This window comes from Hyla sarda, chromosome 1 (assembly GCF_029499605.1).
Source record: "Hyla sarda isolate aHylSar1 chromosome 1, aHylSar1.hap1, whole genome shotgun sequence".
Taxonomy (NCBI): Eukaryota; Metazoa; Chordata; class Amphibia; order Anura; family Hylidae; genus Hyla; species Hyla sarda.
The window spans coordinates 349,221,434-349,243,525 of record NC_079189.1 but is presented as its reverse complement, the minus strand read 5'-3'; the positions used below and the strand labels follow the sequence as shown (position 1 = coordinate 349,243,525).

The following is a 22,092-nucleotide window of genomic DNA, read 5'->3' as shown; positions in this document are numbered from 1 at the left end:
TAGGCCTTTTTTAAAGGTCGCGCAGAGAGCCTCATTATTCCAGGATAGTTCAGAAGCAAAAGTACGGAATTGTATGGCGTACTCGCCAACGGAAGAATTACCCTGGACCAGGTTCAGCAAGGCAGTCTCAGCAGAAGAGGCTCGGGCAGGTTCCTCAAAGACACTTCGGACTTCAGCAAAGAAGGACTGGACTGTGGCTGTGGCAGGATCATTGCGGTCCCAGAGCGGTGTGGCCCAAGACAAGGCCTTTCCTGAAAGAAGACTTACTACGAACGCCACCTTAGACCGTTCTGTAGGAAACAAGTCAGACAACATCTCCATATGCAGGGAACACTGAGACAAAAATCCACGGCAGAGTCTGGAGTCCCCATCAAATTTGTCCGGCAGGGACAAGCGGAGGTTAGGAGCGGCCACTCGCTGCGGAGGAGGTGCAGGAGCTGGCGGAGGAGATGGTTGTTGCTGTAGCAGAGGCAGAATTTGCTGTAACATGGCGGTCAACTGCGACAGCTGCTGTCCTTGTTGGGCAATCTGCTGCGATTGCTGAGCGACCACCGTGGGAAGATCAGCGAGACTTGGCAGCGGCACCTCAGCGGGATCCATGGCCGGATCTACTGTCACGATTCGGCTTCCAGGTAGTGGATCCTCTGTGCCAGAGAGGGATTGGCGTGGACCGTGCTAGTGGACCGGTTCTAAGCCACTACTGGTTTTCACCAGAGCCCGCCGCAAAGCGGGATGGTCTTGCTGCGGCGGTAGTGACCAGGTCGTATCCACTAGCAACGGCTCACCTCTCTGGCTGCTGAAGATAGGCGCGGTACAAGGGAGTAGGCAGAAGCAAGGTCAGACGTAGCAGAAGGTCGGGGGCAGGCGGCAAGGTTCGTAGTCAGGATGGGTAGCAGAAGTTCAGGTACACAGGCTTTGGACACACTAAACGCTTTCACTGGCACAAGGCAACAAGATCCGGCAAGGGAGTGCAAGGGAGGAGACTAGATAAAGGCAGGGAGCAGGTGGGAGCCAATTAAGCTAATTGGGCCAGGCACCAATCATTGGTGCACTGGCCCTTTAAGTCTCAGAGAGCTGGCGCGCGCGCGCCCTAGAGAGCGGAGCCGCGCGCGCCAGCACATGACAGCAGGGGACCGGGACGGGTAAGTGACCTGGGATGCGATTCGCGAGCGGGCGCGTCCCGCTGTGCGAATCGCATCCCCAACGGCCAACACAGTGCAGCGCTCCTGGTCAGCGGGACTGACCGGGGCGCTGCAGGGAGAAAGACGCCGTGAGCGCTCCGGGGAGGAGCGGGGACCCGGAGCGCTAGGCGTAACACCTCCATCCTTTCCCGGTGTCCTCATCCCAGGGGAGGCAGTTACCCGATAAAGAGAAGGGGAGACCTAAGGGGGGGGTACTGTTACGCCTAGCGCTCCGGGTCCCCGCTCCTCCCCGGAGCGCTCACGGCGTCCTTCTCCCTGCAGCTCCCCGGTCAGCGCTGACCGGGAGCGCTGCTCTGCCATGGCCGTTGGGGATGCGATTCGCACAGCGGGACGCGCCCGCTTGCGAGTCGCATCCCAGGTCACTTACCCGTTCCCGTCTCCTGCGGTCATGTGCTGGCGCGCGCGGCTCCGCTCTCTAGGGCGCGCGCGCGCCAGCTCCCTGAGACTTAAAGGGCCAGTGCACCAATGATTGGTGCCTGGCCCAATTAGCTTAATTGGTTCCCACCTGTTCCCTGCTTATATCTAGTCTCCTCCCTTGCACTCCCTTGCCGGATCTTGTTGCCTTAGTGCCAGTGAAAGCGTTCTTTGTGTGTTTATACCCTGTGTACCAGAACTATTGCTATCTCCCCTGACTACGAACCTTGCCGCCTGCCCCCGACCTTCTGCTACGTCCGACTTTGCTTCTGCCTACTCCCTTGTACCTCGCCTATCTTCAGCAGCCAGAGAGGTGCCGTTGCTAGTGGATACGACCTGGTCACTACCGCCGCAGCAAGACCATCCCGCTTTGCGGCGGGCTCTGGTGAAAACCAGTAGTGTCTTAGAACCGGTCCACTAGCACGGTCCTCGCCATCCCTCTCTGGCACAGAGGATCCACCTCCTGCCAGCCGGCATCGTGACATTCACTTTGGTTGATGTTTTTTGATTTTTGGCAAACAGACAGGAGTAGTAATTTTTTTAGACCTGGTCAGGAGGTGGTCTAGATTTATGTTTTGTTTTTTTTTGCACCATTTGCGGAAGATTTTTCGCAAAATTTTAAAGCACGCAGATAATAAATACATTACCACTGCATCCGTCACTTCAAAAACTGGTTTAGCAAGACCAAAAGGTCAAAATTTAGGACAAAAAAAATGCAATTAGTGCGAAAGTAAAGAAAATTTGCAGATATAGACCATAAAAAGGCATAGAACACAATGATGAATAACCACCTTAGTCTTTTGTACTGTTGAGATTTTTGTGATTAAAACTTTTTACAACTTGGAAAACAAGGATGAGATCAAGCATATGAAATAACACTAGTCAAAATCCAATCAATACTTCTTACTAATGTAAGATATCAATTACTCTAGCACTCAACTTGTTATACAAGTTTTGAAGGAAAATAAACATAGATGGATGGATATAAGATAAGATTGATACTGAGATATATTAGAAATTTACACTTGTAGTATAAACAAGGGCAAAGAAATCAAAAAAATTAAAAAAAAATCTGATCAATAAATATATTTAGAAATGTACACCACTTTGTAAAAGCCAGATTTGTTACATATTTTTCAAGCAAATATAATGATAATTCTTTCGGCAGTTCTTGACCTGCCATTTTCCTTTCTTTTGAACTGAAACACAATTTCTCCCCTTTCTTGAATGGCGAGGTGGGTTTCTTTTCCAGTTGGTATACACAGCCTTCTCTCCTTTGCTCCATTCCCATCTACCATGGTTTACTCGATTGTTAAGGCCTTTACAGGAAAATAAATAGTTTGTATGTAAAGCTTTTATGTGGATTGCAAGTAAATATGTATACACTGCAGGATCATTTAACCATGTTTGCCCTCCATAGATGACACAGCTACTGCCCATCTATCTATGAACCCTTTTTCTACATATTTTTAGACAGTGGTCTACAGTATATAGAAAAATTATGGCATGTGCATAAGAAAGTGGGCTGCATTTAAAAAACAGAGATATCTGCAAACAAGCAGATTATCTTCCAGTGGGCCAAGCCTACGATACAATAATGAGTCTTAAAGTTCCAGCAGAAGAAAATCATCCTTGGGTTTCCAGAAAAAAAGAACCAAATTTGGATCTGACTCATACCATTATGGTCTTATCAGATTTCCAAATTACCTATTTAAATTAACTCTTGTTTTGTGACTAATGATATAGTTATGATCAAATAAAAAATGGATGTGCATGTTCTGTACAGTTGGAGAGTGTGACCTAAGAATCATTTTGTCTGGTGGGCCCAAGACACCCTAGTAATAATGGTTTCCGCTATGGACCTCTTCATTCATACAGGCATAGTGGATTGTAGTTTCGTGTGATGTTCCAAGACAGATAAAAGTGAAGGTGCATTTTAATTATGATCATACTTGAATTCTTACCAATCCAAAATGATTTCCTCCCACTAAAATTCCACATCCAGTCCATCTGTTCTTTAGAGAAAATGTCTACAAGTCTGGCATTGTATCTGCAATAAAACAAAATGAATTTTGGTTTGAGCATTAATTTAATAATTATTTGTTTAGCATATGTCGAACTATAACTTGTTAGACAGATAAATGATTGTATTTGCCTTAAAACACAAAACATTTAGTTTCTGTTTATCTCCCTATTAGTATTATTCACACAAATAGGTCTGAGGGGACAATGTGTCTCCTTGGGGAGACCATCAAGCTGTTGTAGAGAATGTTATAGGACAGGCAATACTCCCATGGAAAAAGTTGTTGGCTCAGTAGTAAGCATTGTTACTTTACATCACTGGAGTTCTAGGTTCATATGCCACCAAGGACAACATCTGCAACAAGTTTGTTTGTTCTCCCTGTGTTTGTGTGGGTTTCCTCTAGGTACTCCAGTTTCCTACCACACTGCAAAACACACTGATAGGCCAACAATGTAAATTCACCTATACATGTAGGCTTTGGCAGAAATGTTAAATTTTAACCCCTTAACCCCTTAACGACGCAGAACGTATATTTACGTCCTGCGCCGGCTCCCGCGATATGAAGTGGGATCACGCCGCGATCCCGCATCATATCGCGTCGGTCCCGGCGCTAATCAACGGCCGGGACCCGCGGCTAATACCACACATCGCCGATCGCGGCGATGTGCGGTATTAACCCTTTAGAAGCGGCAGTCAAAGCTGACCGCCGCTTCTAAAGTGAAACTGAAAGTATCCTGGCTGCTCAGTCGGGCTGTTCGGGACCGCCGCTGTGAAATCGCGGCGTCCCGAACAGCTGATCGGACACCGGGAGGGCTCTTACCTGCCTCCTCGGTGTCCGATCGACGAATGACTGCTCCGTGCCTGAGATCCAGGCAGGAGCAGTCAAGCGCCGATAATGCTGATCACAGGCGTGTTAATACACGCCTGTGATCAGGATGAGAGATCAGTGTGTGCAGTGTTATAGGTCCCTATGGGACCTATAACACTGCAAAAAAAAAGTTAAAGAAAAGTGTTAATAAAGGTCCTTTAACCCCTTCCCTAATAAAAGTTTGAATCACCCCCCTTTTCCCATAAAAAAAATAAAACAGTGTAAAAAAATACTAGTGCTAGTGGACCGGTTCTAAGAGGCCACTGGTTTTCACCAGAGCCCGCCGCAAAGCGGGATGGTCTTGCTGCGGCAGTAGCAACCAGGTCGTATCCACTAGCAACGGCTCTACCTCGCTGACTGCTGAGAAGGCGTGGGACAGAAGGACTAGGCAGAGGCAAGGTCAGACGTAGCAGAAGGTCGGGGGCAGGCGGCAAGGTTCGTAGTCAGGATGGGTAGCAGAAGTTCAGGTACACAGGCTTTGGACACACAAAACGCTTTCACTGGCACAAGGCAACAAGATCCGGCAAGGGAGTGCATGGGAGGAGGTCAGATAAAGGCAGGGAGCAGATGGGAGCCAATTAAGCTAATTGGGCCAGGCACCAATCATTGGTGCGCTGGCCCTTTAAGTCGCAGAGAGCTGGCGCGCGCGCGCCCTAGAGAGCGGAGCCGCGCGCGCCAGCACATGACAGCAGGGGACCGAGACGGGTAAGTGACCTGGGATGCGATTCGCGAGCGGGCGCGTCCCGCTGTGCGAATCGCATCCCCGACGGCCATGACAGTGCAGCGCTCCCGGTCAGCGGGACTGACCGGGGCGCTGCGGGGAGAGAGACGCCGTGAGCGCTCCGGGGAGGAGCGGGGACCCGGAGCGCTAGGCGTAACAGTACCCCCCCCCTTAGGTCTCCCCTTTTCTTTGACCGGTAACTGCCTCCCCTGGGATGAGGACACCGGGAAAGAATGGAGGGTTTCCTCAACGGCAGGCAGTACAGCAGGAGTGGGAATGGGGAGGGAGGGCAGAGGGCGAAGCCTGGCACGGGGCAGTGTGACACCAGGACGGGGGCCATGAGGAGGCACAGAGGTTTGCCTGACGGGACTGGGAGGGGGGGAGAGGCACTTCCTATGGCAGGCAGAGTCCCAGTTCTTTATCTCCCCGGTGGTCCAATCAAGGGTGGGGGAATGAAGCCGGAGCCATGGCAGACCGAGGAGGACCTCAGAGGTACAGTTGGGGAGAATGAAGAACTCAATCCTTTCGTGGTGGGGTCCGATAGACATCAGGAGGGGTTCTGTGCGGTAACGCACGGTGCAGTCCAATCTGGCTCCGTTGACCGCGGAAATGTAGAGCGGTTTGACGAGACGGGTCACCGGGATGCTGAACTTATTAACAAAGGACTCCAAAACAAAATTCCCGGAGGCACCAGAGTCCAAGCAGGCCACGGCTGAGAGGGAGGAGTTGGCTGTAGGAGAAATCCGCACGGGCACCGTGAGACGTGGAGAAGAAGACTTAGAACCAAGAGATGCCACACCCACGTGAGCTGGGTGCGTGCGTGCGTTTCCCAGGCGTGGAGGACGGATAGGGCAATCCACCAAGAAATGCTCGGTACTGGCACAGTACAGACAGAGATTTTCTTCTCTACGGCGATTCCTCTCTTCCTGGGTCAGGCGAGACCGATCCACTTGCATGGCCTCCTCGGCGGGAGGCCCAGGCATAGACTGCAAAGGATGCTGTGGGAGAGGTGCCCAGAGATCTAAGTCTTTTTCCTGGCGGAGCTCTTGGTGTCGCTCAGAAAAACGCATGTCAATGCGGGTAGCCAAATGGATGAGTTCTTGGAGGTTGGCAGGAATCTCTCGTGCGGCCAGCACATCCTTGATGCGACTGGATAGGCCCTTTAAGTCGAAGAGAGCTGGCGCGCGCGCGCCCTAGAGAGCGGAGCCGCGCGCGCCAGCACATGACAGCAGGGGACCGAGACGGGTAAGTGACCTGGGATGCGATTCGCGAGCGGGCGCGTCCCGCTGTGCGAATCGCATCCCCGACGGCCATGACAGTGCAGCGCTCCCGGTCAGCGGGACTGACCGGGGCGCTGCGGGGAGAGAGACGCCGTGAGCGCTCCGGGGAGGAGCGGGGACCCGGAGCGCTAGGCGTAACACGTATAAATTTTCCTGCATGTAGTTATGATTTTTTCCAGAAGTGCGACAAAATCAAACCTATATAAGTAGGGTATCATTTTAACCGTATGGACCTACAGAATAAAGATAAGGCGTAATTTTTACCGAAATATGCACTGCGTAGAAACGGAAGCCCCCCAAAGTTACAAAATGGCGTTTGTTTTTCGATTTTGTCGCACAATGATTTTTTTTTCCGTTTCGCCGTGCATTTTTGGGTAAAATGACTAATGTCACTGCAAAGTAGAATTGGCGACGCAAAATATAAGCCATAATATGGATTTTTAGGTGGAAAATTGAAAGGGTTATGATTTTTAAAAGGTAAGGAGGAAAAAACGAAAGTGCAAAAACGGAAAAATCCTGAGTCCTTAAGGGGTTAAGGACCGAGCTTTTTCCAGTTTTTGCACTTTCGTTTTTTCCTCCTTACATTTAAAAAATCATAGCCCTTTCAATTTTGCACCTAAAAATCCATATGATGGCTTATTTTTTGCGCCACCAATTCTACTTTGTAATGACATCAGTCATTTTACCCAAAAATCTACGGCAAAACCAAATAAAAAATAATTGTGTGACAAAATTGAAGAAAAAACACAATTTTGCAATTTTGGGGGCTTCCATTTCTAGGCAGTACATTTTTTGGTAAAAATTACACCCTCTCTTTATTCTGTAGATCCATATGATTAAAATGATACCCTACTTATATAGGTTTGATTTTGTCTTAATTTTTTCACAATATAAAAAGTGACCAAAAACACGCTATTTTGACTTTGGACATTGACCATGTGGTTTAATTAACAATATATTTTTATAGTTCGGACATTTACACATGTGGCGATACCACATATGTTTATTTTTATTATGGTAACTTTTTTTATATATGGAATTTGGGAATTTGGGAAAAGGGGGGTGATTTAAACTTTTAATAAGGAAGGGGTTAATAGGTGTTTTTTTTTTTTTACTTTATATTCAACATTTTTTTTCAGGAGATCAGACATTTACTCCCTATCCAGTCAATTGGGGGTAACTTTAGCTGAAGCAACAAAGCTGGATACACAGACGTATTGCCAGAGTTTAAACAAACTTCAAAATAGTTAGACAGACATAATCCTTTAAATCTTTACATGTGCTAGATACATTAAATCAGGCTGGGTTTACATTGCATTTATGCAGTCTGCAGTTAGAATGAGACAGTCTGGAGCTGGCATCAGCTTGAGGAGAACATATGGTAGCAGAATGAGACAGCCTGGACGTGGCATCAGCAGCATCAGGAGTCCAGAAAGTGACCCAGTGACAGAGTGGGGCGGTGGGTGGCAATACCAGTACCTGGTGACGAAAGTGGTTGAAAGAAGGAGAACTTGGCATCAGATGTGTGGCATCAACCAGGTGGCAAGATCAGAATAGTTGCTGAGGCAGGTGGCAGAAGAAAACGGTCTCTTTTGTAAAAGTGTTAGTGTGCAGTATTGAGGATATGCATTACGTAAAACTTAACTTTTAATAATATTCTTAGAATAAAATATATGTACCCAATTTTTTTCATTTAACAAAAGAAAAGGTGTGCAAAAAACACTGTGCCACTGATGTGATATAAAGACCTCTAAAAAGTGGAAAGGAACAATGTATGGTTCATTGTAACCGGTGGGGGTAAAAACTTCCCCTGTAAGACCCTACTCTCGCACTATTAATTCCCTTCTTGGCAACTGTTACTTGCCCTAAAAAAGACAGTCACACACAGCAAGCTCTCCCTATTTCCACCTACAAACACTGCAATTTCCCAGGGTTCTTAGTTGGAAATAGGGAGTGGTTCCTGTGTGGGGCTGCCATTTTAAAACAAGTAACTTTTAGGACAAGTAACTCTTGCCTCCAAAAGGTGGAAGGGAACAATGTATTGTCCATTGTAGCAGGTGGGGGTAAAAACGTCCCCTGTAAGACCCTACTCTTCCCCTATTAATTTCCTTTTTGGCAAGTGTTACTTGCCCTAAAAAGGGTGGCCCCACACAGGAACCTCTTCCTATTTCCACCTAAAATCCCTGGGAAATGGCAGTGTTTTTAGGTGGAAATAGGGAGAGGTTCCTGTGTGGGGCCATCCTTATAAGGGCAAGTAACAATTGCCAAGAAAATAATTAATAGTGCGGGAGTAGGGCCTTACAGGGGAAGTTTTTACCCCAACCTGTTACAATGGAAGATACGTTGTTCCTTTCCACCATTTAGAGGTCTTTGCATCCCATCAATACTTCGTGGTGTAGGTGGCACATGGTGTTTTTTTGCACACTTTTCCTTTTGGTAGATTTAAAAAAAAATTGGGGTCCATATATTTTATCCTAAGAAAAGTTAAGTTTTAGCTAATGCATATCCTCAATACTTATTTGTGGTGATTTGTGGTCTGATGTGGAGGAATTTCTGTAACTGGGGACCAGCACCTTAATTATGTTTTACAGTATCCATGGCAGCACAATGAGAGAGCCTGGAGGTGGTAGCATCAGCATGAGGAGACCATATGGTGGCACAATGGCAGAACCTTGAGGTGGCAGCATCAGCATGAGGAGACCATATAGCCGCACAATCGGAGAGCCTGGAGGTGGCAGTATCAGCATGAGGAGACCATATGGCGGCACAATGACAGAGCCTGAAAGTGGAAGCATCAGCATGAGGAGACCATATGGCAGCACAACGACAGAGCCTGGACGTGGCAACATCAGTGTGAGGAGAGCACATGGCAGCACAGTGAGAGAGCCTGGAGGTGGCAGCATCAGCACGAGGAGTCCATATGGCAGCACAATGACAGAGCCTGGAGGTGGCAGCAGCAGCATGAGGACCATGCCAACTGAGGGTTGAGTCTGAGGAACCCACCTACTGTTGACTGGGGGTGTCGGATGTCACTTGGGATGAAATGGATGACCGAATGAATCAATCAATCGCGGCTGCTGGGTTGCTGGTCGAGACTGCTAGCTGACACAGGGAGCTCAGACCTTTCACAGCTACTCCTGCTGCCACACGTCCCTACTCTGCTGTGACATCTGCCTGCGCCTGATGAATTTAGGCCTCTGCCACTCCACTGCACATCCTGGGCACTTCTCTGTCTGACATACTTATACAACAGCTGAGTGCGTATATGTTACACTTATGAGAGGATGACAATGCGATTAAACCTGTATTAGACTACCGAAACAAGTGTGTGGCTTTGTCTGGCCTTTCACAGTAACTAGGTCCAAATTAGTTTTTCAGGAAAAAAAAAGTACACCATGTAGGTGGACGTACAGTTTACAACTATGAGAGCTGGACAATACGCTCAGCTTAAAACTGTATAAGGTTACAGAAACAAGGGTGCAGCTTTGTCTGGCCTTTCACAGTAACTAGGCCAAAATTAGTTTTTAAGAATAAAAAACGTACACCACATAGGTGTACATACAGTTTAAAACTACGAGAGCTGGACAAAACTACGAGAGCTCAGCTTAACCTCTTAAGGACCCAAGCATTTTTTGCAAATCTGACCACTGTCACTTTAAGCATTAATAACTCTGGGATGCTTTTGCTTTTCATTCTGATTCCAAGATTGTTTTTTTCATGATGAAAAATTTGAAAATTTTGATTTTTTTTTTACTTTGAAACTCTCTGTTTATAAGGACAATGGACATCCCAAATACATTATATATTGATTCACATATACATTATGTCTACTTTATGTTTACATCATAAAGTTGACATATGTTTACTTTTGGAAGACATCAGAGTCCTTTAAAGTTCAGCAGCAATTTTCCAATTTTTCACAAAATTTTCAAAATCGGAATCTTTCAGAGACCAGTTTAGTTTTGAAGTGGATTTGAAGGGCCTTCATATTAGAAATACCCCATAAATGACCCAATAAAAACTGCACCCCTCAAAGTATACAAAATTACATTCATAAAGTTTGTTAACCCTTTAGGTGTTTCACAGGAATAGCAGAAAAGTGAAAATTCAAAATCTCCATTTTTTACACTAACGTGTTCTTGTAGACCCAGTTTTTGAATTTTTACAAGGGGTAAAAGGAGACAATTTTTAACCCAATTTCTCTTGAGTAAAGAAATGCCTCATATGTAAACGTAAAGTGCTCTGTGGGTGCACTAGAGGGCTCAGATTTTGGAGAGTGAATTTTGCTGAAATGGTTTTTAGGGGGCATGTCGCATTTAGGAAGCCAGGACAGCAAAACAAATCCACATTGCATAATATTTTGTAAACTACACACCTCATGGCATGTAACAATGGGTACAGTGAGCCGTAACACCCCACAGGTGTTTGATGACTTTTCGTTAAAGTCGGATGTGTAAATTTCTCTAAAACTCAGTTTTCCCCCAAAATTTACCATTTTTACAAGGGGTAATAGGAGAAATACCCCATATGTGGATATAAAGTTCTCCGTGGGCGCACTACAATGCTCAGAAGAGAAGGAACGCCAATGGGCTTTTGGAGAGAGAATTTGTTTGGAATGGAAGTTGGGGGCCATGTGTGTTTACAAAGCCCCCATGGTGCTAGAACAGTGGACCCCCCCCCCCCCCACACACACACACACACATGTGACCTTATTTCGGAAACTACACCCCTCACGGATTGTAATAAGGGTTGCAGGGAGCATTTTACACCCCACTGGCGTTTTACAGACTTTTGGAACAGTGGGCTGTGCAAATGAAAAATAAAATTTTTCATTTTCATGGACCACTGTTCAAGAAATCTGTCAGACACCAGTGGGGCATTTTCAAGTCCAACTTTAACGAAAATTCTTCAAACACCTGTGGGGGTCTTAAGGCTCACTATACCCCTTGTTACGTTCCGTGAGGGGTATAGTTTCCAAAATGGGGTCACATGTGAGCGTTTTTTTCCGTTTATGTCAGAACAGCTGTAACCCTGTGCAATTCACGTCAAATGTTCATGGTGCGCTCTCACTCCTGAGCCCTGTTGTGCGCCCGCAGAGCATTTTACGTCCAAATTTGGGGTATTTCCATACTCAGAAGAAATTGTGTTACAAATTTTGGGGGTCTTTTTTTCCTTCTATCTCTTGTGAAAATGAAAAGTATGGGGCAACACCAGCATGTTAGTGTAAAAATAAAATTTGTACAATAACATGATGGAGTAGACCCCAACTTTACCTTTTCATAAGGGGTAAAGGGAGAAAAGCCCATCAAAATTTGTTAGGCAATTTCTCTCGAGTATGGAAATATCCCATATGTGGCCCTAAACTGTTGCCTTGAAATACGACAGGGCTCCAAAGTGATAGAGTGCCATGCGCATTTGAGGCCTAAATTAGGGATTTGCAAAGGGATAGACCCGGATGCAGGAATGACACTTGCCTCCAATACTAAAATTATCCTACAGCAGTGTTTCCCAAACAGGGTGCCTCCAGCTGTTGCAAAACTCCCAGCATGCCTGGACAGTCCATAGCTGTGCAGCAATACTGGGAGCTGTTGTTCTGCAACAGCTGAAGGCTTTGTTTTGGAACCAGTGCCATACCAGACGTTTTCCATTTTGGGGCGGGGGGGGGGGGGGGGGAGGGGACTGTGTAGGGGTATATATATATATATATATATATATATATATATATATATATATATAGATATATATAGATATATATATGTTGTGTTTTACTTTTTAATTTGTGTAGGTGTAGTGTAGTATTTTTAGGGTACATTAACACAGGCTGGGGTTCACTGCGAATTTCCTGCTGGGAGTTTGAGCTGCAGCAGAAAATTAGCTGCATCTCAAATTTGCAGCGAGAAAACCCCCTGTACATTCACTTGGGGGGAGGGGGGGAAAACCTTCAGCTGTTGCAAAACTACAACTCCCAGTATGCCCTTTGGCTGTCCGTGCATGCTGGGGGTTGTAGTTATGCAACAGCTGGAGGCACACTGGTTGCAAAACACAGAGTTTGTTACTTAACTCAGTGTTTCGCAACCAGTGTGCCTCCAGCTGTTGCAAAACTGTAACTCCTAGCATGTACAGTCTATCAGTGCATGCTTGGAGTTGTAGTTTGCAACAGCTGGAGGCACACTGGTTGCAAAACACTGAGTTAGGTAACAAACTCTCAGTATTTCGCAACCAGTGTGCCTTCAGCTGTTGCAAAAACTACAACTCTCAGCATGACTTACAGCTGAAGGGCATGCTGGGACTTGCAGTTATGCAACAGCTGGAGTCACACTAATGCAACTTCCAGCATGCCATTTGGCTGTCCGTGCATGCTGGGAGTTGTAGTTATACAACAGCTGGAGGTACACTTTTTGATAGAAAAAATGTGCCTCCAGCTGTTGCATAACTACAACCCCCAGTATGCACAAACTACCAAAGGGCATGCTGGGAATTGTAGTTGTGCCTTCTGCTGTTGCATAAAAACAACTTCAAGCATGCCTTTTTGTGCATGCTGGGAGTTGTTGCTAGGCAACAGCAGAAGGCTGACCCGGAGTCGCCACAAGTTGACGATCTGAATTGGGGGGGCGGGGTGTCTGCAGGGGTTTGCATGGGGTGCCTGCTGAATGATTTCAGCAGGTATCCTGATCCTGTCCCCGCCCGGTGTGTGGCGGGGAACGGAATTCCCTCGGGCGTACAGGTACGCTCTAGGTCCTTAAGTCCCTGGACGTCAGGGTGTACCTCTACACCCTGGGTCCTTAAGGGGTTAAAACTGTACTCTTATGAGAGCTGGACAATATACTCAGCTTAAAACTGTTTAAGGCTACAAAAACAAGGGTGTAGCTTTGTCTGGCCTTTCACAGTAACTAAGCCAAAATAGTTTTTCAGAAAAAAAAAGTACACCACGTAGGTGTACATACAGTTTACAACTATGAGAGCTGGACAATACACTCAGCTTAACCCCTTAAGGACACATGACGTACTGGAACGTCATGTGTCCACTCCCGATCTATAACGCGGGGCCACGGCGTGGCCCCGCGTCATAGCGGTTCGGGCCCGGCCTCTAACAACGGCCGGGACCCGTGGCTAATAGCGCGCGGCATTGATCGCTGTGCCGCGCGCTATTAACCCTTTAGACGCGGCGTTCAAAGTTGAACGCCGCGTCTAAAGTGAAACCGAAAGCATGCCGGCTAGCTCAGTGGGCTGTTCGGGATAGCCGCGGTGAAATCGCGGCATCCCGAACAGCTGACAGGACAGCGGGAGGGCCCCTACCTGCCTCCTCGCTGTCCGATCGCCGAATGACAGCTCAGTGCCTGAGATCCAGGCATGAGCAGTCATGCGGCAGAATCATCGATCACTGGTTTCTTATGAGAAACCAGTGATCAATGTAAAAGATCAGTGTGTGCAGTGTTATAGGTCCCTATGGGACCTATAACACTGCAAAAAAAAAGTGCAAAAAAAAAAGTGAATAAACATCATTTAACCCCTTCCCTATTAAAAGTTTGAATCACCCCCCTTTTCCCATAAAAGAAAAAACACAGTGTAAATAAAAATAAAAATAAACATAAATGGTATCGCCGCGTGCGGAAATGTCCGAATTATAAAAATATATCGTTAATTAAACCGCACGGTCAATGGCGTGCGCGCAAAAAAATTCCAAAGTCCAAAATAGTGCATTTTTGGTCACTTTTTATATCATGAAAAAATGAATAAAAAGCGATCAATAAGTCCTATCAATGCAAAAATGGTACCGTTAAAAACTTCAGATCACGGCGCAAAAAATGAGCCCTCATACCGCCCCATACACGGAAAAATAAAAAAGTTATAGGGGTCAGAAGATGACAATTTTAAACGTATTAATTTTCCTGCATGTAGTTATGATTTTTTCCAGAAGTCCGACAAAATCAAACCTATATAAGTAGGGTATCATTTTAATCGTATGGACCTACAGAATACATATCAGGTGTCATTTTTACCGAAAAATGTACTACGTAGAAACGGAAGCCCCCAAAATTACAAAACAGCGTTTTTTTTAAAATTTTGTCGCACAATGATTTTTTTTCCCGCTTCACCATAGATTTTTGGGCAAAATGACTGACGTCATTACAAAGTAGAATTGGTGGCGCAAAAAATAAGCCATCATATGGATTTTTAGGTGTAAATTTGAAAGAGTTATGATTTTTTAAAGGCAAGGAGCAAAAAACGAAAATGCAAAAACGGAAAAACCTCCGGTCCTTAAGGGGTTAAGGCTAAGCGTATAAGGCTACAGAAGCAAGGGTGTAGTTTTGGCTGGCCTTTCACAGCTGATGAAGTCACGTGAATAAATCAGATGACTGCCATCATGACATATCCAATTGTTAAAGAAATCAATGAATTTCTACCACCTTTCCTGAGTTTAACCCCTTAAGGACACAGCCCTTTTTCACCTTAAGGACTGAGCCCTTTTTCGCAATTATGACCACCGTCACTTTACGAATTAATAACGCGAAAACACTTTTACCGAATATTCTGATTCTGAGACTGTTTTTTTGTGACATATTCTACTTTATTTTGGTGGTAAATTTTCGGCATTAATTGCATCCTTTTTTGGTGAAAAATCCCAAAATTTCATGAAAATTTAGAAAATTTTGCATTTTTCTAACTTTGAAGCTCACTACTTGTAAGGAAAATGGATATTCCAAATAAATTTTATTTTTCTTCACAAATACAATATGTCCACTTTATGTTGGCATCATAAAATGGACATACTTTTGCTTTTTGAAAAAATTAGAGGGCTTCAAAGTAGAGCAGCAATTTTCAAAAATGTCATGAAAACTGCTAAATCTGAAGGGACAGATGTTACAGAACTACAACTCCCAGCATGCCTGGGCAGTCGAGGCATGCTGAGAGTTGTAGTTTGGCAACATCTGGAGGGCTACTGTTTCGGCACCACTGTAACAGTGGTCTCCAAACTGTGACCCTCCAGATGTTGCAAAACTACAACTCCCAGCATGCCCAGACAGCCTTTGGCTGTCTGGGCATGCTGGGAGTTGCAGTTTGGCCCCCCTAGTGGTTGACCCAGTAAAGATCGTTTTACTTTCACTTTCAATCCCCCCCACTGTCGATTCCCTACCTGAGCAAAGATCCAGCAGGCTCCAGCGAAGATCCCAGGTCACCAGGCATCTTCTCCTGCAGGTACGGCCTCCATCTTCTTCCCAGAGCCCCTCAACATCCAGGGGCGGGCAGAACAGGGGGTTGCCATGGCAACCCCCTGTCCTGCGCTGCCATTGGTCAGAACTCCGTTCTTACTAATGCCAGGGGATAGGAGGAGATCGCAGCTTTGCGACCTCACTCCTATCCTTTAGGCTGATCGGGGCTGTTGCTGACAGCTCCGATCAGCCCTATTTTCCGGGTGATCGGGTCACCAGAGACCCGATCAGCCCGGAATTGGAGAAAATCGCATGTCTGAATTGACATGCAATTTTCTCCGATCGCCGACATGGGGGGGTCTCAGGACCCCCCTGGGCGATGTGCCAGGGTGCCAGAGATAATGGATTTCCAAAAACTCCTCCCACCCCACAGGAGGAGATGAATAACAAATATGGCAGATGGGTCAGTGGGCATTTGCCAAAATGGTGCCGGCTAACTAGGAGAATGGCGTTAAGGATTCCATTTTTTTTTTTTGCAAAAATTTTGTCCCAAAATTAACAGAGCTAAATGAGAAGGTGGCTTGGAGTAGATGGATTTTAAAATCCTATTGGAAACAGAAAAGAGCCCAATGTATTTGTACTGTAGAAACTAGGGTGGAGAAGGAAACACAGCCTGAACCAGATGTAGAACCAGAGTTGATAGACCAGCTTGCAATGTCTCTAGTGGAGCCCACAGTGGTTAATATAGACATCAATGATTCAAGTACTCAACAGACCCCAGTAGATATAGGAGCTAGACCAAAGGGTCCTGCTAGCTCCACCACGGTGTACCCCACTGGAGATCTAATCCGTCCACCTCCTACATACAGTGAGTCCAAAGTTAGGGCCACTGCTCCACAATATGTACCTCCCTCCACCTCTTGGCAGGAGTTATCTGACCCAAGTGATCCAAGTGGTAGAAAGGTCTTTTGTGGAGTATAAGGTGAACTCCTAATCACTCATAAAGTAAATGCAGAGGAAGTAAGGAGGATGTTTGAGGAAGGTTGTTCATCTCAAGCCTCAGCTTACCCAGTCAGGGAACAATTTATCCCAGGGACAAATGGTTAGGTAGACAGACGGGTTACTCAGCATGTTCCATGGACACCTGGAGAAATGAAGGGGTTCCTCTCATCAGTCCCTAAGCCACGGAGCAATCCATGTGGGTTTGCAAATGAGTTGCACAATATCGCGATCAGTTGCAATCCCACATGGAGAGATCTATTGCAGATAATAAGAGTAGTGGCTAGTCAATTAGATACTGCTGCCCTCTGAACCAAACTCACCCTGCTCCTAGAGCCATCTGAAGCACAGAATATCCCAGATAAGGCACTTGAATATGTCTACCAACTCAAGGAAAAGATCACAGAGGTTTTTCCTCCACAATCCTGGGTTTGGGTGAAAAATATTCAGCAGAAGGCCAAGGAACCTGTAGAAGATTACTTTGAAAGATTCAAGCAGGTAGTAGAGGAGGCAGGTGGTAGCTTAGAGGACCAAGGTATGGGGGAGATGCTCACTGCCACATTGGTGTCTGGACTGAATAAAGATATTCATGATAAATTAATCTCTACCCACCCTGATTGGCGAGACAAATCAGTCCCACAACTAATGATCTTAGTGAGCTCCATCCAGAGGAACATACAGGAAGTGCAGGAGAAGAAAGTTCAGAAGGTCATGGTTGTGCAAGCCTCAGGAAGACCCCAGAGAAAGCCATTAAGAGAGCAAGGCAAGGGAGAACCCAGGAAAGTGAGATGTTATAACTGTGATAAGGTAGGTAATTTTGCAAGGGAATGTGAGGCCCCAAAGAGGGGAGGCAGGAGAGGAATTGACAAGAAGGGCTTCCAGTGTTAGCAATCATCTCTGAGAGTAGTGGGGGGGGGGGGGGGGTGATGCCTTTGTCCGCCTGACCCTCCGTGAAATGCCTTATCATTCAGTAGAGTGTTTGGTGGACACTGGAGCTCAAAGATCAGAAGACCCAAAATTGAAAATTTCTGGACAAATTGATGCTGTAGGACTAGCAGGTAAACCTATCATGCTGAGGGAGACTGAAGAGACTCCTGTGACTATAGGTGAAATATAGACATTTCTTTCTTTTGCCCTAAGTGATACTGTTCCCTGTAATTTGTTGGGAAGAGATGTACTGATGAAGTTGAAAGCAAACATCCAATATACTGAGGATGGACCGATAGTGACTACATAAGTGGAATCAGATGATCATAACACCTTGGAGAGTCTGGTTCCCCTGGTGGCAGTTAACACTCCTCCAGATCAGGACATTCCACCTGATCTGCAGGATGTTCCCCAGGATGTCTGGGCTAGGAAAGGTGGTCCAGTGGGCCTGATAAAACGGCCAGAGCCAGTGGTCATCAAACTCAGACCTGGAATAAAATTACCCAGGATTCCTAAGTATCCTCTCAGCAGGAAACAAATGAATGGTGTAAGAGACCAAATCAAAGCCTTTGTGAGAGAGGCGATCCTGATTTCTATAAAAATCACCTGTCAATTCACCTTTGTATCCTGTGGCTAAACCAGGAAGGCCTGGTCAGTTTCGTTTAGTCCATGATAAGCGAGCTGTGAATAAAATTATTCAAGAGGATGTTCCTCTTGTTCAAAATCCTCACACTATTTTAGGTGACATTCCTACAGCCGCTTCCTGGTTCAGCGTACTTGACCTGGTTGATGCTTACTTTTGTGTACCTGTCCACTCTGAATCCCAGTATTTGTTTGCCTTCAGATGGAAGATGGTCAGATGGTAGAGGAGGAGGTGTGATGGTGTGGGGGTGCTTTGCTGGTGACACTGTTGGGGATTTATTCAAAATTGAAGGCATACTGAACCAACATGGCTACCACAGCATCTTGCAGCGGCATGCTATTCCATCCAGTTTGCGTTTAGTTGGACCATCATTTATTTTTCAAGAGGACAATGACCCCAAACACACCTCCAGGCTGTGTAAGGGCTATTTGACCAAGAAAGAGACTGATGGGGTGCTGCGCCAGATTACCTGACCTCCACAGTCACCAGACCTGAACCCAATCTAGATGGTTTGGGGTGAGCTGGACCGCAGAGTGAAGGTAAAAAGGGCCAACAAGTGCTAAGCATCTTTGGGAACTCCTTCAAGATTGTTGGAAGACCATTTCAGGCGACTACCTCTTGAAGCTCATCAAGAGAATGCCAAGAGTGTGCAAAGCAGTAATCAAAGCAAAAGGTGTCTAGAACCTAGAATATGACATATTTTCACACTTTTTTGTTATGTCTATAATTCCACATGTGTTAATTCATAGTTTTGATGCCTTCAGTGTGAATCTACAATTTTCATAGTCATGAAAATAAAGAAAACTCTGAATGAGAAGGTGTGTCCAAACTTTTGGTTTGTACTGTATGTGTGATGTGCTAATAAAACCAATATCTAGTGGATTCCAGCGATTGGAAACTCGAGCCGAATGTTTTTCTACAAATCAATTCTCTTTGGGGTCCCTTAAGCGTGGATCTCTTTGCGTCTCGTCTGAATCGACAAATTCCCACATTTTTCTGTTGGCGCCCCGACCCAGAGGCTCTGGGAGTGGATGCTTTTCTACAATTTTGGCCGGACGGAACACTCTACGCTTTTCCTCCCTTTTCCCTCATTTCGAGGACTCTTACCCAAGCCAAGATCCAGAAAGCAACCCTGGTGATCATAACCTCCTGGTGGCCCACCCAGTCCTGGTTCCCTCAAATTCTGGAGATGTCTATAGACTTTCCTCGTATCATTCCATCCTCTCTGAACAATCTGCTGGACCCCTCCGGGAACCCTCATCCTCTCATCCTATCAGAAAATCTCTCTCTAGTGGCCTGGTTGGTATCGGGTCTCCACAATCGAACCCAGACCTTTCACAATCAACTAGGGACATCCTTGCTGACGCTTGGGCTCCAGGTACCAAGGCAGCTTACAGATTTGCCTGGAAACTTTGGCTTCGTTGGTGCTCACAACGGGACCTTGATCCCGTTCATGCATCTCTCACCCACATCCTGAATTTTCTCTCTTCTTCTTTCGATCAGGGTAAAGCCTATCGCACTATTAACGTCTACTGTTCAGCCATTTCCGCTAACCATTCTCCCATTGATTTTACTCCCGTGGGAAAACATCCTTTAGTGTGTAGACTTCTTAAAGGCATGCGTTTTAGCAGACCTCGCCAGCCTAAGTACCAAATCACTTGGGATGTCTCTTTGATCCTTAATATGTTCAAATCCTGGGAAGACAACGATCTTCTTTCCCTTAAGTTTCTCTCATTCAAACTCACAGTTCTTCTTTGCCTCATTTCGGTCAAAAGAGTTTCGGACGTTAGAGCCTTGGACATCTCTCATCGTCAATTTTCTCCTCAAGGCGTACAATTTTCTATTCATCGCCGTACGAAAACGAATCTCCATTCTATTTTTTATCCCGCTTTTCCTTTCCATGAAAAATGATGCGTTGTTCGTTGTCTAAAATCTTATGAATCTAAGACTGCTAACATTAGACCCCCATCTGCTTCTCAATTGCTTATTTATTTTTGCAAACCTCACCTTCCTGTTTCTTCAACCACTCTGGCTCGTTGGGTTAAAAATACCATGCACCTTGCCGGTATCGACATTTCCCATTTTGGAGCTCATTCCGTCATAGGCGCCATGGCCACTAAGGCATTTCAATCAGGTAGCTCTCTTTCCAACATTCTTAAGAAGGCAGATTGGTCATCAGAATCCACTTTCAAAACCTTTTATTTCAGACCAGAATCTCATGTCTCCATGAATGTTATTTAATTGTGTGTATATTCTATAACCTTGCTTACTTACATATTTTGTGGCAAGCTTTAAACTGGCATTATAATAGGAGCCTCTTGCTTGTAATAAAATTGAGGATTTTCCTAGTGTTTATGACGGAAAATATAGATTTTATTAAAGACAAGAGGCGAGTATTATCCTCCCCCCCCCTAATTTCCCATCCCTATAATTTCATGTATTTTCTCTTGACAGCCTAAAGGGCCCTGTTTCTACATGGAAGTCATCGGGTTTTAAAGACTCCACTGATGACTACTGTTATTTTCTGTTTGAGAAGTTTGATGATCCTGTTTCCTGATTACCACATCAAAGAAAGAGGAAGATTAAAGGACTCATACACTCTTCATAACCTATGCTGTGTCCTGATTGGTGGATACCTTGCTGATTACGTACCTGTTATCACCTGCATTCACCTATGTTTTTCTCTTTGTATTCATGTTAACTCTTTTGCTGCTGTTTTTTCTCAGTAAAAGAAAGATTGGAATTGTAATACTCGCCTCTTGTCTTTAATAAAATCTATATTTTCCGTCATAAACACTAGGAAAATCCTCAATTTTAGCTTCGGAACGTCAGCAGCAAAAATTCTGCTTTGTGAATGGGACTACAGAATTCTATTGAAGTGAATAAGCTTGAAACACATGCAGAAATCCATGCAGAAATTCTGCCATGTGAACATAGCCTTACTTTTTATGCAAGGTACTCAAAAATGTTATGCATTTTGTAACTTTATTAACCTTTTCAATTTTCTATGTGCAGAATATTTGAGTGATAAAATAAAAAAAAATGTTTGCACAAAATATATGCATTACATGTCAATCTGAAAATAGTGCTCTTACAGTTCCCGACATATCCGGGCTGCGGTGATCCATGTGGCCTTCTGCTCAGTGATGTGTTTGTAGCAGCTGCTGTCATGTGGAGTCCAGCCAAATGGACATTTTGTTGCCTGAAACATATACAATTTATAATTAATAGAAAAATGGCTTCTTTCCAGGATATAGGCTCAACTACTTTAGCCTGAGCACAGCTGAATAACAGAGCTTAGGAAAAACCACAAAGTAGAAACTGCTTTAATGTGGCCATATTGTGTTTAGCTGGGGAAGCTACTCCAGGAAAATAATTACTAGAAATCCTGCTCCATAAATGAAAAAAAGTGGAGATAGAAACGGAAACACAGAAAGTGACAACATCATAGAATGTTTTTGAATAATTATTCTTTTCACTTCAGTTAGAAAGGTAAATAAAGAATAAAGTAAAGATATACTCATATTCATACAAACATTCACTATAATTTGGGAACAGTAGTATTTTTTTGTTTCTGTTTACCACCTACTACAGAAATACAGTGCCTCACATCCACTGACCTCCCTCTGTTAAAACAGAGGCATGTCCTGTTTAGAAGGTGATTTGTAAAGAAATATGAGAGGAAGATGAAGCTAAACAAAAAAACCTTCATAAACAAATTCCAAATAGTGGTGATCTTTATAAATAAATAGCATAGACTGCTGCCTAAACAGTTGTGTGGGCTACATATAAGTGCCAACCTAGCTAGGTTTGCTAGTTTACTATTGTTCAAATAATGATCTATACACCCAAGTATACAAAAA

General features: G+C 45.1%; 1 protein-coding gene across 1 annotated transcript in view; it reads right to left on the bottom strand.

The window, feature by feature from the left end:
• Nucleotides 1-1,914: 1,914 nt before the first annotated feature.
• Nucleotides 1,915-22,092, bottom strand: part of FREM1 (FRAS1 related extracellular matrix 1) — a 264,848-nt gene continuing 244,670 nt past the window's right edge. The window contains exons 36-38 of the mRNA XM_056521167.1: nt 21,325-21,431; nt 3,581-3,666; nt 1,915-2,935 (exon numbers count right to left, since the gene is read on the bottom strand). Coding sequence (XP_056377142.1) covers nt 2,742-2,935; nt 3,581-3,666; nt 21,325-21,431 — 387 coding nt within the window. The 3' untranslated portion in view covers nt 1,915-2,741. The remainder of the gene's footprint in view (nt 2,936-3,580; nt 3,667-21,324; nt 21,432-22,092) is intronic.